The 19,461-nt window shown below is 46.0% G+C and overlaps 1 protein-coding gene across 1 annotated transcript in view; it reads left to right on the forward strand.

The window, feature by feature from the left end:
* The first annotated feature begins 1,195 nt into the window (after positions 1–1,195).
* Positions 1,196–19,461, forward strand: part of LOC126215045 (pyruvate kinase-like) — a 127,676-nt gene continuing 109,410 nt past the window's right edge. Inside the window, exon 1 of the mRNA XM_049941685.1 lies at positions 1,196–1,365. Coding sequence (XP_049797642.1) covers positions 1,333–1,365 — 33 coding nt within the window. The 5' untranslated portion in view covers positions 1,196–1,332. The remainder of the gene's footprint in view (positions 1,366–19,461) is intronic.

Genomic DNA, 19,461 nt, shown 5'->3' on the forward strand with positions numbered 1-19,461 from the left:
CGAGGCAGGATTCGAACCTGCGACCGTAGCAGTCGCACGGTTCCTGACTGCGCGCCTAGAACCGCGAGACCACCGCGGCCGGCAGAGGTGGTTGTTCTGGGTACTGATTTGTCAGGATCTATGCACCCAAATTGCGTGAAAATGTTATCACATGTGTTCTAGTACGAGGGCTGTCCAGAAAGTAAGCTCCGATCGGTCGCAAAATGGAAACGACTATGAAAATCCCATAAAGCTTTGGAAAGATGTGTTGGGCAGTGTCTCTAGTATGACTCTAGGTAGACTTATATCGCTCTTTTCATTCCTGAGCTCTTAGTGAGCGCGTAAAGATGTTGTAGAAAATAGTGTCTCCTGCCAAGTATGAGGGCCTGGTGAGAATTTTCCCCTGAAGCTATGCAACCAACATTACATAACTGTCGTGCGGTTTCTTCTTCAAGACAATTCTGAGCCTCATTCTGCAGGGGCAATGAAGATGTTCCTGCATAGTTTCAATTGGAAATGTTTGGTTACCCACAATACAGCCCGTAGTTGTCTCCCACTGAGTTTCATCTCTGCTCAAACGAACCGCTGGCTATGAAGACAACATTTTGGCACAGACAACGAGCTTTAGGCCAGCGTAGAGAATTGGTGGAAAGCACTGGCGGCTGCCTTCTATGATGAGGGTACTGGAAAGTTGCTACAACGCTACGACGAATGTCTGAGTCAGAACGGCGACTACCTAGAGAAGTAGCTGAAAGGTGTAGCTAACTGTTACAAATGAAACATTTCTGATTTTCACTGTGATTTTCATTTCGCGATCAATCGTAACTTACTTTCTGGACGGCCGTCGTATAATATGTCCAATGAATACACGTTTATCATCTGCATTTCTTCTTGGTGTAGCAATTTTAATGGCCAGTAGTGTAATGTTAATCGAGATGTCCCACAGACGTGGAAAAGCCGGAGTATCCGTTTGGTAGAGGTCGGTGTTGGTGGAGCAGTGTTTCCCATTTTTCTCAGTCCACTGGTGTCGCCTGAAAGAATGGTGCGTACAGAAAGTACACGTGACATCGCTGTCCCTACTGGGAGGAATCACGCAGAGTCTGGTAGTGGGAGACAATCAGCCGCAACGGCCGCAGGTCAGGGCTGCGACACTATCACCAGAGCAGGCGGCTATCAGGCGGCCAGAGCCGTCCAGTGCTGACGCGGCCGTTGTCTGGATCTCTCGTGGTCGCCGGCTGACGGAGATACCCCTATCTGCGGTCGGGTTTCTTCTGGACGCGGGTCGCCAGATAGGCTCGGCCTCCACCGACAACAGTCAGTTGAGATCCGGACAGCCACGGCGCAGCACCAGCCATGAAGAGCATCGGGAGGCGCTGGACTTCTCCGGTAAGTCAAGCTACCCATACTGCCAAGCGGCCCACATACGCTTCTAACGTAGACGCGGTGTTGTCCTAGAGTGTAGTTCGTTGGTGCGGCTGTTTGCTGATGATGCTGTGGTGTACGGTAAGGTGCCCAAGTTGAATGACTGTGGGCCGGCCGGGGTGGCCGAGCGGTTCTCGGCGCTACAGTCTGCGACCGCTACGGTCGCAGGTTCGAATCCTGCCTCGGGCATGGATGTGTGTGATGTCCTTTGGGCAGTTAGGTTTAAGTACTTTTAAGTTCTAGGGGACTGATGGCCTCAGATGTTAAGTCCCATAGTGCTCAGAGCCATGTGAACCATTTGAATGACTGTGGGACCATGCAAGGCTGAAACTACAACTTTAATTATTTTTTTATTAAACACTTGTAAGTAGGCTGTTTAGGTTTTTATGTTGGTAACGCCACGTAACGCTCTGTATGAAAATCACTGACTGTGCTGTGTGCAGTTTGTGGCTGGTTTGCATTGTTGGAATTTTCGCTATTGTAGTGTTGGGCAGTTGGATGTGAACAGCGCGTAGTGTTGTGCAGTTGGAGGTGAGCCGCCAGCAGTGGTGGATGTGGGGAGAGAGATGGCAGAGTTTTGAGAGCGGACGATCTGGACGTGTTTCCGCCAGAAAGAGTAAATTTGTAATATTGGATATCATGAACTGATATATACATTATGATTTTTGAACATTATTAAGGTAAATACATTGTTTGTTCTCTATCAAAATCTTTCATTTGCTAACTATGCCTACCAGTAGTTAGTCCCTTCAGTAGTTAGAATCTTTTATTTAGCTGGCAGTATTGGCGCGCCTCGTTGTATTACGGTAGTTCGAGTAATGAAGATTTTTGTGAGGTAAGTGTTTCATGAAAGGTATAGGTTATTGTTAGCCAGGGCCATTCTTTTGTAGGGATTACTGAAAGTCAGATTGCGTTGCGCTAAAAATATTGTTTGTCAGTTTAGTGTTGATCAGAATAAGTAAAGAGAGAAATGTCTGACTACGTTCAGTTTTGTTCAGCTGGTTGAAAATCAAATAACGTAAGAGGTTTATCAGCACAGTAATTCACTAATTTTTCTAAGGGGACGTTTCACACTGACCTACAGACTTTTCCCTGACAAAGAAAACTGACACTTAACCTATTCATTTAATACCCACAATATAGAAGCCCAACGCAATCTGACTGCTATAAGTTGAAATCATGACTTCTAATAATTGACACAAAAGAATGACCCTGAATTGCAAGAAATCCTAACAACAGCACAAATCCAAAAAAATATGAAATTAAAGAAATATGAAACTACCTCCAACTCTTTTAATTGCCTAAACTCATTTCAATCATGTATGCCAACAGTGCAAACCCCATTCTTTTTCATAAGTCACTGCCCACAGATAATCTTCATAACACCACCTACAGCAGTTACAGCAAGTAGCAACTACAGCCAGCTAAATAAAAAGATTCTAACTACTATAGACTCTGAAACTTTTTGACAGATTAAAACTGTGTGCCGGACCGAGAGTCGAACTCAGGACCTTTGTCCTTCACGGGCAAGTGCTCTATCATCTGAGCTACCCAAGCACGACTCACTGCCCGTGCTCACAGCTTCAATTCCGCCAGTACCTCGTCTCCCACCCTCCAAACTTCACAGAAGCTCTTCTGCGCACCTTGCAAAATTAGCACTCCTGGAAGAAAGGACGGGGCGTGACTCGTGCTTGGGTAGCTCAGTTGGTAGAGCACTTGCCCGCGAACGGCAAAGGTTTCGAGTTCGAGTCTCGGTCGGGCACACAGTTTTAATCTGCCAGGAAGATTCATATCAGCGCACACTTCGCTGCAGAGTGAAAATGTCATTCTGGATACTATAGACTCTACTAGGAGGCCTATGGGTAGTGTAAGAAAGATTTTGTTGAAAACAATGTATCTAGAAAATTTTAACTTATTCTTGTGACGTCCAGTTCCAAAAATTATACGTTGTTGTGACCTTCAGTCCTGAGACGGGTTTGATGCAGCTCTCCATGCTACTCTATCCTGTGCAAGATGCTTCATCTCCCAGTACTTACTGCAACCTACATCCTTTTGAATCTGCTTAGTGTATTCATCTCTTGGTCTCCCTCTACGATTTTTACCCTCCACGCTGCCCTCCAATACTAAATTTGTGATCCCTTGATGCCTCAGAACATGTCCTACCAACCGATCACTTCTTCTAGTCAAGTTGTGCTACAAACTCCTCTTCTCCCCAATCCTATTCAATACCTCCTCATTAGTTATGTGATCTACCCATCTAATCTTCAGCATTCTTCTGTAGCACCACATTTCGAAAGCTTCTATTCTCTTCTTGTCCAAACTATTTATCGTCCACGTTTCACTTCCATACATGGCTACACTCCATACAAATACTTTCAGAAACGACTTCCTAACAGTTAAATCTATACTCGATGTTAACAAATTTCTCTTCTTTAGAAACTCTTTCCTTGCCATTGCCAGTCTACATTTCATATCCTCTCTACCTCGACCATCATCAGTTATTTTGCTCCTCAAATAGCAAAACTCATTTACTACTTTAAGCGTCTCATTTCCTAATCTAATTCCCTCAGCTACACATTATCCATCAAATATCCGTCATCATACATTTCCTTGCGTATTTTCTTATAAACACATCATTTCATCTCACTGTACAATGAATGTCCTACCAACACAGAGTCTCCACTAAGAATATCATGTCCATACACTTCCCTATCCTCTCGCTAACTGCTAGTCCGTCCAACCACAGAATCTCTTGCCCAGGTCGCAGAGCGGTCTCATCGATATTAACACAGTACACCCGCTGCCAACATACAAACAGGCTACTTACAAAATGACTTAATATTTTTACTTCGTATGATGAATGGTAGCTAGCATTAAATGTAGGAAACTAAGCTAATGTGGGTGAATAGGAAAAGCAAACCCGTAATTTTCGGATACAGCATTAGTAGTATCCTGCTTCACATGGTCACGTTGTTTAAATACACAACTGGTCATTAAAATTGCTACACCACGAAGATGACGTGCTACAGACGCGAAATTTAACCGACAGGAAGAAGATGCTGTGATATGCAAATGATTAGCTTTTCAGAGCATTCACACAAGGTTGGCGCCGGTGGCGACACCTACAACGTGCTGACATGAGGAAAGTTGCGAACCAATTTCTCATGCACAAACAGCAGTTGACCGGCGTTGCCTGGTGAAACGTTGTTGTGATGCCTCGTGTAAGAAGAAGAAATTCGTATCATCACCCTTCCGACTTTGATAAAGGTCGGATTGTAGCCTATCGCGACTGCGGTTTATCGTATCGCGACATTGCTGCTCGCGTTGGTCGAGATCCGGTGACTGTTAGCAGAATATGGAATCGGTGTTTTCAGGACGGTAATACGGAACGCCGTGCTGGATCCCATCGGCCTCGTATCACTAGCAGTCGACATGACAGGCATCTTATCCGCATGGCTGTAACGGATCGTGCAGCCACGTCTCGATCCCTGAGTCAGCAGATGGGGACGTTTGCAAGACAACAACCATCAGCACGAACAGTTCGACGACGTTTGCAGCAGCACGGACTATCAGCTCGGAGACCGTGGCTGCGGTTACCCTTGACGCTGCATCACAGACAGGAGCGCCGGCGATGGTGTACTCGACGACGAACCTGGGTGCACGAATGGCAAAACGTCATTTTTTAGGATGAATCCAGGTTCTGTTTACAGCATCATGATGGTCGCATCCGTGTTTGGCGACATGGCGGTGAACGCACATTGGAAGCGTGTATTCGTCATCGCCATACTGTCGTATCACCCGGCGTGATGGTATGGGGTGCCATCGGTTACATGTCTGGGTCACCTCTTGTTCGTATTGACGGCACTTTGAACAGTGGACGTTGCATTTCAGATGTGGCTCTACCCTTCATTCGATCCCTGCGAAACCCTACATGTAAGCAGGAGAATGCACGACCGCATGTTGCAGGTCCTGTACGGGCCTTTCTGGATACAGAACATGTTTGACTGCTTCCCTGGCCAGCACATTCTCCAGATCTCTCACCAATTGAAAACGTCTGTTCAATGGTGGCCGAGCAACTGGCTCGTCACAATACGCCGGTCACTTCTCTTGATGAACTGTGGTATCGTGTTGAAACTGCATGGGCAGCTGTACCTGTACACGCCATCCGAGCTCTGTTTGACTCAATGCCCAGGCTATCAAGGCCGTTATTATGGCCAGAGGTGGTTGTTATGGATGCTGATTTCTCAGGCTCTATGCGCCCAAATTGCGTGAAAATGTAATCACATCTCAGTTTTAGTATAATATATTTGTCCAACGAATACCCGTTTATCGTCTGCATTTCTTCTTAGTGTAGCAATTTTAATGGCTAGTGGTGTATCTGGGAGTAACGTTGCACAGCGATATGAAATGGAGCTAGCATGTGAGGATTGTGGTAGGATAGGCGAATGGTCGACTTCGGTTTGTTGGAACAATTTTGGGAAAGTATGGTTCACCTGTAAAGGAGACTGCATATAGGACGGTGGTGCAACCTATTCTTGAGTACTGCTCGAGTGTTTGAGATCCGTTCCCTGTCGGATTAAAGGAAGCCATCGAAGAAATTCAGAGGCGGGCTGCTAGATCTGTTGCTGGTAGGTTCGAGCAAAATGTGAGTGTTACTGAGATGCTTCTGGAACTTAAATGGGAATCCGTGGAGGATAGGTGAAGTCCTTTCCGAGGAACACTATTGAGAAAATTGAGAGAACTCGCATTTGAAGCTGACTGCAGCATGATTCTACTGCCACCGACATACATTTCACGTTAGGGCCAAGAAGATAGGATACGAGAAATTGGGACTCATGTAGAGGTCTATAGATAGTGGTTTTTCCCTCACTCGATTTGCGAGTGGAAGAGAAAAGGAAAAACGTAGTAGTGGTACAGGCTACCCTCCGCCACTCGCCGTGATATGGCTTGCGGAGTATTGATGTAGGTGTAGATGTAGAATGCACTCTATAGGTTCAGACCAATAGACCCACCGTTCTTCAAAGACTCAAATTCGATATTAACAAGTTCCTCTTTCCCAGCTGCAGGTCTGCATTTCGTATCTTCTCCATTTCGAGAATCATCAGTTGTTTTGCTGCTCAAATAGCAAAACCCATCTCCTACTTTTAGGATCTTATTTCCCAGTCTAATTCACTCAGTTCAATCGCTTACATACCATTACACTTGTTTTACTTTAGTTCATGTTCATTCCTACATACGAGGCGTGTTTTTTAAGTAAGCACTCTTTTGAAATTAAAAAAAAAACGTGCTAAGATATCTCAATAATTTTATTTTTACATGAACGACTGTACCTTAATCTACTTTTCTACATAATTTCCGTCAGTATTGAGTCAGTTGTCATAACGTTGTACCAGTTTTTGAATACCCTCCAAAAAATGGTTCAAATGGCTCTGAGCACTATGGGACTTGACATCTGAGGGCATCAGTCCGCTAGAACTTAGAACTACTTTAACCTAACTAACCTAAGGACATCACACACATCCATGCCCCAGGCAGGATTCGAACCTGCGACCGTAGCGGTCACGCGGTTCCAGACTGAAGCGCCTAGAACCGCACGGCCATACCGGCCGGCTATACCCTCCACATAGAAGTCTGCCGCCTGATCACTGTTTTGACTTCGTCGTCATCTCGAAGACGCTGACCGCCCAGGTGTTTCTTCAAGTGCAGGAACAGACGGTAGTAACTGGGCGCAAGATCGGAGCTGTACGGAGGATGATCTAGAGTTTCCCATCGAAAAGATGTGATGAGATATTTGGTCCGATTCGCGACATGCGGACGGGCATTGTCTTGCAGCAAAACGATGCCCTTGCTCAACTTCCACGGACTGTTGCTCTGATTCTGGTGTGGCGTAGGCCACCCGCGTTTCATCGCCCGTAACAATTTGGCTTGAGAAATCATCACCGTCGTTGTGGTACCGCACAAGGAAAGTCAATGCACTGTCTAAACGTTTGGTTTTGTGCACATCCGTCAACATTTTTGGTACCCAACGTGCGCACAATTTTCGGTAATTCAAGTGCTCGGTCACCATGCCATACCAAACACTACGAGAAACATTAGGAAAGTCATCCCGCAAGGAGGAAATCGTAAAACGTCTGTTTTCTCTCACCTTATTGTCCACTTCCTGTACCAAACTTTCATAAACGACTGAAGGACGCCCACTCCGTTGTTCATCATGCACATTTGTGAGGCCATCTTTAAATGCTCTCGCCCACTTTCTTACCATTCCACCAATCAATGGTGGTGGTTAATGTTTAACGTCCCGTCGACAACGATGTCATTAGAGACGGAGCGCAAGCTCGGGTTAGGGAGGGATTGGGAAGGAAATCGGCCGTGCCCTTTCAAAGGAACCATCCCGGCATTTGCCTGAAACGATTTAGGGAAATCACGGAAAACCTAAATCAGGATGGCCGGAGACGGGATTGAACCGTCGTCCTTCCGAATGCGAGTCCAGTGTGCTAGCCACTGCGCCACCTCGCTCGGTATCACTCAATGTTTTCTCCGTAAACTGCACAGATCTCACGATGAATATGTATCGCTTTTAGGCCTTTAGCACTAAGAAATCTTATAACAGCCCGTACTTCACAGTCGGCGGGACTCACGATTATTGGAGGCATCTTAAACACTCAGTACACAACGTAAACAAGGAAGAATCAGACTGTAATGGCGTCAGTGCAAACCCCATTCTTTTTCATAAGTCACTGCCCACAGATAATCTTCATAACACCACCTACAGCAGTTACAGCAAGTAGCAACTACAGCCAGCTAAATAAAAAGATTCTAACTACTATAGACTCTGAAACTTTTTGACAGATTAAAACTGTGTGCCGGACCGAGAGTCGAACTCAGGACCGTTGTCCTTCACGGGCAAGTGCTCTATCATCTGAGCTACCCAAGCACGACTCACTGCCCGTGCTCACAGCTTCAATTCCGCCAGTACCTCGTCTCCTACCCTCCAAACTTCACAGAAGCTCTTCTGCGCACCTTGCAAAATTAGCACTCCTGGAAGAAAGGACGGGGCGTGACTCGTGCTTGGGTAGCTCCGTTGGTAGAGCACTTGCCCGCGAACGGCAAAGGTTTCGAGTTCGAGTCTCGGTCGGGCACACAGTTTTAATCTGCCAGGAAGTTTCATATCAGCGCACACTTCGCTGCAGAGTGAAAATGTCATTCTGGATACTATAGACTCTACTAGGAGGCCTATGGGTAGTGTAAGAAAGATTTTGTTGAAAACAATGTATCTAGAAAATTTTAACTTATTCTTGTGACGTCCAGTTCCAAAAATTATATGTTGTTGTGACCTTCAGTCCTGAGACGGGTTTGATGCAGCTCTCCATGCTACTCTATCCTGTGCAAGATGCTTCATCTCCCAGTACTTACTGCAACCTACATCCTTTTGAATCTGCTTAGTGTATTCATCTCTTGGTCTCCCTCTACGATTTTTACCTTCCACGCTGCCCTCTAATACTAAATTGGTGATCCCTTGATGCCTCAGAACATGTCCTACCAACCGATCCCTTCTTCTAGTCAAGTTGTGCCACAAACTCCTCTTCTCCCCAATCCTATTCAATACCTTCTCATTAGTTACGTGATCTACCCACCTTATCTTCAGCATTCTTCTGTAGCACCACATTTCGAAAGCTTCTATTCTCTTCTTCTCTAAACTATTTATCGTCCATGTTTCACTTCCATACATGGCTATACTCCATACAAATACTTTCAGAAATGACTTCCTGACACTTAAATTTATACTCGATGTTAACAAATTTCTCTTCTTCAGAAACGCTTTCGTTGCCATTGCCAGTCTACATTTTATATCCTCTCTACTTCGACCATCATCAGTTATTTTGCTCCCCAAATAGCAAAACTCCTTTACTACTTTAAGTGTCTCATTTCCTAATCTAATTCCCGCAGCATCACCCGACTTAATTCGACTACATTCCATTATCCTCGTTTTGCTATTGTTGAGGTTCATCTTATATCCTCATTTCAAGACACTGTCCATTCCGTTCAACTGCTCTCCCAAGTCCTTTGCTGTCTCTGACAGAATTACAATGTCATCGGCGAACCTCAAAGTTTTTATTTCTTCTCCATGGATTTTAATACCTACTCCGAACTTTTCTTTCGTTTCCTTTACTGCTTGCTCAATATACAGATTGAATAGCATCGGGGAGAGGCTACAACCCTGTCTCACTCCATTCCCAACCACTGCTTCCCTTTCATGTCCCTCGACTGTTATAACTGCCATCTGGTTTCTGTACAAATTGTAAATAGTCTTTCGTTCCCTGTATTTTACCCCTGCCACCTTTAGAATTTGAAAGGGAGTATTCCAGTCAACATTGTCAAAAGCTTTCTCAAAGTCTACAAATGCTAGAAACGTAGGTTTTCCTTTCCTTAATCTTTCTTCTAAGATAAGTCGTAGGGTTAGTATTGCCTCACGTGTTCTAACATTTCTACGGAATCCAAATTTTACTATTACAGAAAAACGAAATTAAATTAAAATATGACAAATGTGGTATGATTTTGTAGTTATTATCGATTTTTATGGCACTACATAGATTCCCGATTGTAAAAACTATGTCTCAGACCAATATAAACGTTACTATACGCATTTAAAAATCAGATATCGTATTCGGAAGTGTCGCTTCCTAACCGCTTGGGGCGCTACTGTCGCAGTGGGAAACAAAACCGAGATCGAGTGTCGCGCCATATTAGATTGTGAAGTGACGGCAGACAGACCATTATTATTGAAATACGTTCTTTGGCTGTCTGCGGGATCGCTGAAACATCTGAAGATTTGTTTTTCTCTTTGAATGGCAGTGCGCTCGTGGCAGTGGGCGTGTTTAGTTTTTCGGTGTAGTCATCAGCCGTGTGGAAGCTATGTGCAGCATTTCTCCGTTCACGGTCAGTCAGAGACACCCGGAGAAGACGCAGAGGGTCGCAATGCGAGAATGGCAGGTCAGTTATTTCTGCAGCGCAAACGTAACGTAGGGATACCTGACCCCAGATGTTGCGTATAACAGAATTCCTGTCGCTACGTACGTCGCCTCCAATAACACGTGACTCTGGCGCGACAGGTCTGTACATAAGCGCAGCGCTTAATTTGAATGTCATTACATTTCTGGTACATACAAGTCTCGTTCAAAAGCACCGTGGTTTTTGCGCATGCGTTTCATAGACATTTCGACAGTTCGACTTGGCATCTAGTATTACTCCACTTAATGCTTTGAACGGATAAATCCAACAGCATCTGGCTTGTTTGTGTGCGGCAAGTGTCACAAGTCAATATACAGGGTGGTCCATTGATCGTGACCGGGCCAAATATCTCACGAAATAAGCGTCAAACGAAAAAACTACAAAGAACGAAACTTGTCTAGCTTGAAGGGGGAACCAGATGGCGCTACGGTTGGCCCTCTAGATGGCGCTGCCGTAGGTTCAAAATGGTTCAAATGGCTCTGAGCACTATGGGACTTAACATCTATGGTCATCAGTCCCCAAGAACTTAGAACAACTTAAACCTAACTAACCTAAGGACATCACACAACACCCAGTCGTCACGAGGCAGAGAAAATCCCTGACCCCGCCGGGAATCGAACCCGGGAACCCGGGCGTGGGAAGCGAGAACGCTACCGCACGACCACGAGCTGCGGACATAGGCTGCCGTAGGTCAAACGGATATCAACTGCGTTTTGTTAAATAGGAACCCCCATTTTCTATTACATATTCGTGTAGTACGTAAAGAAATATGAATGTTTTAGTTGGACCACTTTTATCGCTTTGTGATAGATGAGACTGTAATAGTAACAAACATATGGCTCACAATTTTAGACGAACAGTTGGTAACAGGTAGTTTTTTTAAAAATAAAATACAGAACGTAGGTACATTTGAACATTTTATTACGGTTTTTCCAATGTGATACATGTACCTTTGTGAACTTATCATTTCTGATAACGCATGCTGTTACAGCGTGATTACCTGTAAATACCACATTACTGCAATAAATGCTCAAAATGATGTCGGTTACCCTCAATGCATTTGGCAATACGTGTAACGACATTCCTCTCAACAGCGAGTAGTTCACCTTCCGCAATATTTGCACATGCACTGACAATGCGCTGACGCATGTTGTAGGGCGTCGTCGGTGGATCACGATAGCAAATATCCTTCAACTTTCCCCACAGAAAGAAATCCGGTGACGTCAGATCCAGTGAACGTGCGGGCCACGGTATGGTGCTTCGACGACCAATCCACCTGTCATCAAATATGCTATTCAATACCGCTTCAATCACACGCGAGCTATGTGCCGGACATCCATCATGTTGGAAGTACACCGTCATTCTGTCATGCGTGTAGTATCATCGGTAGAACGTTACGTAGGAAATCAGCATACATTGCGCCATTTAGACTGACATCGATAAAATGGGGGCCAATTATCCTTCCTCCCATAATGCCGCATCATACATTAACCCCCCAAGGTCGCTGATGTTCCACTTGTCGCAGCCATCGACGATTTTCCGTTGGCCAATGGTGGATATTATGCCGGTTTACGTTACCGTTGTTGGTGAATTACGCTTCGTCGCTAAATAGAACGCGTGCGAAAAATCTGTCATCGTCACGTAATTTCTCTTGTGCCCAGTGGCAGAACCGTACACGACGTTCAGAGTCGTCGCGATGCAATTCCTGGTGCATAGAAATATGGTACGGGTGCAATCGATGTTGATGTAGCATTCTCAACACCGACGTTTTTGAGATTCCCGATTCTCGCGCAATTTGTCTGCTATTGATGTGCGGATTAGCCGCGACAGGAGCTGAAACACCTACTTGGGCATCATCATTTGTTGCATGTCGTGGTTGACGTTTCACATGTGGCTGAACACTTCCTGATTCCTTAAATAACGTAACTATCCGGCGAACGGTCCGGACACTTGGATGATGTCGTCCAGGATACCGAACAGCATACATAGCACACGCCCGTTGGGCATTTTGATGACAATAGCCGTACATCAACACGATATCGACCTTTTCCGCAATTGGTGAACGGTCCATTTTAACACGGGTAATGTATCACGAAGCAAATACCGTCCGCACTGGCGGAATGTTACGTGATACCACGTACTTATACGTTTGTGAATATTACAGCGCCATTTATCACAAAGCGAAAAAAGTGGTCCAACTAAAAAATTTCATATTTCTCTACGTGCTACACGAATATGTAATAAAAAATGATGGTTCCTGTTTTAAAAAAACGCAGTTGATGTCCGTTTGACCTATGGCAGCGCTATCTAGCGGGCCAATCATAGCGCCATCTTGTTTCCCCCTTCAAGCTAGACGAGTTTCGTTCTTTGTAGTTTTTTCGTTTGATGCTTATTTCGTGAGATACACTCCTGGAAATGGAAAAAAGAACACATTGACACCGCTGTGTCAGACCCACCATACTTGCTCCGGACACTGCGAGAGGGCTGTACAAGCAATGATCACACGCACGGCACAGCGGACACACCAGGAACCGCGGTGTTGGCCGTCGAATGGCGCTAGCTGCGCAGCATTTGTGCACCGCCGCCGTCAGTGTCAGCCAGTTTGCAGTGGCATACGGAGCTCCATCGCAGTCTTTAACACTGGTAGCATGCCGCGACAGCGTGGACGTGAACCGTATGTGCAGTTGACGGACTTTGAGCGAGGGCGTGTAGTGGGCATGCGGGAGGCCGGGTGGACGTACCGCCGAATTGCTCAACACGTGGGGCGTGAGGTCTCCACAGTACATCGATGTTGTCGCCAGTGGTCGGCGGAAGGTGCACGTGCCCGTCGACCTGGGACCGGACCGCAGCGACGCACGGATGCACGCCAAGACCGTAGGATCCTACGCAGTGCCGTAGGGGACCGCACCGCCACTTCCCAGCAAATTAGGGACACTGTTGCTCCTGGGGTATCGGCGAGGACCATTCGCAACCGTCTCCATGAAGCTGGGCTACGGTCCAGCACGCCGTTAGGCCGTCTTCCGCTCACGCCCCAACATCGTGCAGCCCGCCTCCAGTGGTGTCGCGACAGGCGTGAATGGAGGGACGAATGGAGACGTGTCGTCTTCAGCGATGAGAGTCGCTTCTGCCTTGGTGCCAACGATGGTCGTATGCGTGTTTGGCGCCGTGCAGGTGAGCGCCACAATCAGGACTGCATACGACCGAGGCACACAGGGCCAACACCCGGCATCATGGTGTGGGGAGCGATCTCCTACACTGGCCGTACACCACTGGTGATCGTCGAGGGGACACTGAATAGTGCACGGTACATCCAAACCGTCATCGAACCCATCGTTCTACCATTCCTAGACCGGCAAGGGAACTTGCTGTTCCAACAGGACAATGCACGTCCGCATGTATCCCGTGCCACCCAACGTGCTCTAGAAGGTGTAAGTCAACTACCCTGGCCAGCAAGATCTCCGGATCTGTCCCCCATTGAGCATGTTTGGGACTGGATGAAGCGTCGTCTCACGCGGTCTGCACGTCCAGCACGAACGCTGGTCCAACTGAGGCGCCAGGTGGAAATGGCATGGCAAGCCGTTCCACAGGACTACATCCAGCATCTCTACGATCGTCTCCATGGGAGAATAGCAGCCTGCATTGCTGCGAAAGGTGGATATACACTGTACTAGTGCCGACATTGTGCATGCTCTGTTGCCTGTGTCTATGTGCCTGTGGTTCTGTCAGTGTGATCACGTGATGTATCTGACCCCAGGAATGTGTCAATAAAGTTTCCCCTTCCTGGGACAATGAATTCACGGTGTTCTTATTTCAATTTCCAGGAGTGTATTTGGCCCGGTCACTATCAATGGACCACCCTGTATACAGGGTTTTCGGAAATTCCAGTTACAAACATCTAGGACTTGTGGAGGGGAGTGAGTACCTAATATTTTTGGATCAATTCTAGTGTCCGATTCCACTCGCAGTAAGGCAATCGTTAAGTGACACCAGGTGAACGTCTGACGTAGAATACGTCATCCTGTTTATCCTATTGTATACCAGGACAAGTAGCTCTGAGACTTGTCTCTTTCCCTCAGCAGTCGTGGGCATGTTACACATCTGAACTGAAACAGTCGTAAAACGGAAACGGTACGTATCCGCCCATGGGTTCCTATTCAAAATACACTGAAGAGCCAAAGAAACTGGTACACCTGCTTACTATAGTGTAGGGCCCCCGCAGAACGCAGACGTGCCCCAACACGACGTGGCATGGACTCGACTAATGTCTGAAGTAGTGCCGGAGGGAACTGACACCATGAATCCTGCAGGGCTGTCCATAAATCCGTAACAGTACGAGGGGGTGGAGATCTCTTCTCAACAGCAAGTTTCAACGCAGATACGATCAATAATGTTCATGTGTGGGGAGTCTGGTGGCCAGCGGACGTGTTTAAACTCAGAAGAGTGTTCCTGGAGCCACTCTGTAACAATTCTGGACATGTGGGGTGTCGCATTCTTCTGCTGGAATCCCCCTAGGTCCGTATGAATGCACAATGGACATGAATGGATGCAGGTGATCAGACAGAATCCTTACGTACGTGTCACCTGTCAAGTCGTATCTAGACGTATCAGTTGTTCCTTATCACTCCAACTCCACACGCCCACACAATTACAGCGCCTTCAGCAGCTTGGACAGTCCCCTGATGACGTACGAGGTGTGGCTAGAATAAAACCGGACTAGTACTGGTGAAACAATAAAACGAATGCAATAAGGCTGAAAGTCGCGTGGCCTATCACGTGACTCTCGCTCCGCCTACTACTCGAGTTTCATCTGCCTCCTGCACTCAGTCTGCCCGTGGCGTCTGTTTTAAGTAGTTGACGTTTCCTCTGTGCGTCGGAAAATGTTGAGTGTACAGAAAGAACAGCCAAACTAGGAAAATCTGCATGTGAAACGTTTGTAATGTTACAACAAGTGTACGGCGATGATTGTTTATCGCCAACACAAGTGTTTGAGTGGTTTAAACGATTTAAAGATGGCCGCGAAGACACCAGTGATGACACTCGCACTGGCAGACCATTGTCAGCAAAACTGATGCAAACATTGAAAAAATCGGTAAACTTGTTCGACAAGATCGCCGTTTAACAATCAGAGCAGTGTCTGAGTTAACAGGAGTTGACAAGGAAAGTGTTAGGCAGATTCTTCATGAAAGTTTCAACATGAACAAAGTGTGTTCAAAAATGGTTCCAAAGTGTCTCACAATTGAACAGAAGGAACGCCGAAGAATGATTTGTTCTGACATCCTGGAAAACATTGAAAGTGATCCCACCCCGGCGATCTTGTCGAACAAGTTTACCGATTTTTTCAATGTTTGCATCAGTTTTTGCTGACAATGGTCTGCCAGTGCGAGTGTCATCACTGGTGTCTTCGCGGCCATCTTTAACTCGTTTAAACCACTCAAACACTTGTGTTCGCGATAAACAATCATCGCCGTACACTTGTTGTAACATTACAAACGTTTCACTTGCAGATTTTCCTAGTTTGAAACAAAATTTGATGTTAACACGCTGTTCTTTCTGTACACTCAACATTTTCCGACGCACAGACAAAACGTCAACTACTTAAAACAGACGCCACGGGCAGACTGAGTGCAGGAGGCACATGAAACTCGAGCAGTAGGCGGAGCGAGTCACGTGACAGGCCACGCGACTTTCAGCCTTATTGCATTCGTTTTATTGTTTCACCAGTACTAGTCCGGTTTTTTTCTAGCCACACCTCGTATAGGGTCCATGATCTCATAAGATTGTCTCCATATCCGTACACGTCCATCCGCTCGATACAATTTGAAATGAGCCTCTCGTCCGAGCAGGCAACATGTTTCCAGTCATTTTGTTGGTGTTGACGGGCCAACGTGAGGCGTAAAGCTTTGTGTCGTGCAGTCATCAAGGGTACACGAGTGGGCCTTCGGCTCCGGAAGCACACATCGATGATGTTTCATCGAATGGTTCGCACTTGTTGACACGTGTTGACGGCCCAGCATTGAAATCTGCAGCAATTTGCGGAAGGGTTGCACTTCTGTCACGTTCAATGATTCTCTTCAGTCGTCGTTGGTTCCGTTCTCGCAGGATCTTTTTTCGGCTGCAGCGATGTCGGAGATTTGATGTTTTACCAGATTCTTGATGCTCACGGTACACTCGTGAAATTGTAGACGAAAATCCCCACGTCATCCCTACCTCAGACATGCTGTGTCCCATCGCTCTTGCGCCGACTATAACACCACGTTCAGACTCACTTAAACCTCGATCACCTGCCATTGTAGCAGGAGTAACCGATCTAACAACTGTGCCAGACACTTGTTCTGTTATACAGGGTGTTACAAAAAGGTACGGCCAAACTTTCAGGAAACATTCCTCACACACAAATAAAGAAAAGATGTTATGTGGACATGTGTCCGGAAACGCTTAATTTCCATGTTAGAGCTCATTTTAGTTTCAACAGTATGTACTGTACTTCCTCGACTCACCGCCAGTTGGCCCAATTGAAGGAAGGTAATGTTGACTTCGGTGCTTGTGTTGACATGCGACTCATTGCTCTACAGTACTAGCATCAAGCACATCAGTACGTAGCATCAACAGGTTAGTGTTCATCACGCACGTGGTTTTGCAGTCAGTGCAATGTTTACAAATGCGGAGTTGGCAGATGTCCATTTGATGTATGGATTATCACGGGGCAATAGCCGTGGCGCGGTACGTTTGTATCGAGACAGATTTCCAGAACGAAGGTGTGCCGACAGGAAGATGTTCGAAGCAATTGATCGGCGCGTCTTAGGGAGTACGGAATATTCTAGCCTATGACTCGCGATTGGGGAAGACCTAGAACGACGAGGACGCCTGCAATGGACGAGGCAATTCTTCGTGCAGTTGACGATAACCCTAATGTCAGCGTCGAGAAGTTGCTGCTGTACAAGGTAACGTTGACCACGTCACTGTATGGAGAGTGCTACGGGAGAACCAGTTGTTTCCGTACCATGTACAGCGTGTACAGGCACTATCAGCAGCTGATTGGCCTCCACGGGTACACTTCTGCGAATGGTTCATCCAACAATGTGTCAATCCTCATTTCAGTGCAAATGTTCTCTTTACGGATGAGGCTTCATTCCAACGTGATCAAATTGTAAATTTTCACAATCAACATGTGTGGGCTGACGAGAATCCGCACGCAATTGTGCAATCACGTCATCAACACAGATTTTCTGTGAACGTTTGGGCAGGCATTGTTGGTGATGTCTTGATTGGGCTCCATGTTCTTCCACCTACGCTCAATGGAGCACGTCATCATGATTTCATACGGGATACTCTACCTGTGCTGCTAGAACATGTGCCTTTACAAGTACGACACAACATGTGGTTCATGCACGATGGAGCTCCTGCACATTTCAGTCGAAGTGTTCGTACGCTTCTCAACAACAGATTTGGTGACCGATGAATTGGTAGAGGCGGACCAATTCCATGGCCTCCACGCTCTCCTGACCTCAACCCTCTTGACTTTCATTTATGTGGGCATCTGAGAGCTCTTGTCTACGCAACCCCGGTACCAAATGTAGAGACTCTTCGTGCTCGTATTGTGGACTGCTGTGATACAATACGCCATTCTCCAGGGCTGCATCAGCGCATCAGGGATTCCATGCGACGGAGGGTGGATGCATGTATCCTCGCTAACGTAGGACATTTTGAACATTTCCTGTAACAAAGTGTTTGTAGTCACGCTGGTACGTTCTGTTGCTGTGTGTTTCCATTCCATGATTAATGTGATTTGAAGAGAAGTAATAAAATGAGCTCTAACATGGAAAGTAAGCGTTTCCGGAGACATGTCCACATAACATATTTTCTTTGTTTGTGTGTGAGGAATGTTTCCTGAAAGTTTGGCTGTACCTTTTTGTAACACCCTGTATAGGCGTCGTCCATCGCAGCACCATATTCTGCCTGTTTACACATCTCTGTATTTGAATATGCTTACCTGTACAAGTTTCTTTGGCGCTCTGTTATTGGCTGAAACTTTGCTGGCGTCACAGACTAGGAGTAAGACGAAGATATGCATGTGTTACAGGACTATTAGCAGAAGTTATTAGGTTTTTACGTACTTTTTCTGCTAATAGTTTAGCTATTCAGTGATAGATAACGCGAAATCGTAACTTTCTAAGTAACAATAGAAAGCAATTTTGTGAAGGCTGATACTGGAAACCTTACGAAAGCGACATGTGCAACGACGGACATTCTTTTCCTTGCTCTCTGCAACATCATTAAACTCGCTCAAAACTAAGGAATTGTGGAACTTTTGCAAATCAGCCCATATCGTACATCTAGATTGTCGACTATCAGTCGTGAAATGTGACCCAAAGCACATTACAGTTATTCTTGTGGCAAATCGTAGTGCTGATTTCCGCTGTACAACATACTGAGCAGAGGCACTACCTTATCCCGCGCTGTGGGGTGCAACGCATACCGCTTCTGACTACAGATATCAAGAACATCGGTTCAAATGCAGGAAGGTTCGTAAATTTGTAAAAGTTTCACACGAAATATAAAAATAGCGTTCGCAAGATCTTATTGAAGCAGTTGTTTCGATGGTGGGATGTATTGTATATAGCTTCACATTAATCTTAAAAACGGTTCAAATGGCTCTGAGCACTATGGGACTCAACTGCTGTGGTCATAAGTCCCCTAGAACTTAGAACTACTTAAACCTAACTAACCTAAGGACACACACAACACCCAGCCATCACGAGGCAGAGAAAATCCCTGACCCCGCCGGGAATCGAACCCGGGAACCCGGGCGTGGGAAGCGAGAACACTACCGCACGACCACGAGATGCGGGCCATTAATCTTAGTTTGAGAAATGGACAACTGCGGATAAATGCATCTAATTTGCTTAAAAAACAATTACCTTTTTTTTTTTTTTTTTTTTTTTTTTTTTGGAAAGCGTTGCTGGTAGTGAATGTATTACCACACTTCCATAGTACGACAAGGTGTAGGACTATGAGGTTTTATATGCGGAGAGCTATAAAGCATGTATAACA

The sequence above is a fragment of the Schistocerca nitens genome, chromosome 12 (assembly GCF_023898315.1).
Source record: "Schistocerca nitens isolate TAMUIC-IGC-003100 chromosome 12, iqSchNite1.1, whole genome shotgun sequence".
In the NCBI taxonomy this organism is placed as follows: domain Eukaryota; kingdom Metazoa; phylum Arthropoda; class Insecta; order Orthoptera; family Acrididae; genus Schistocerca; species Schistocerca nitens.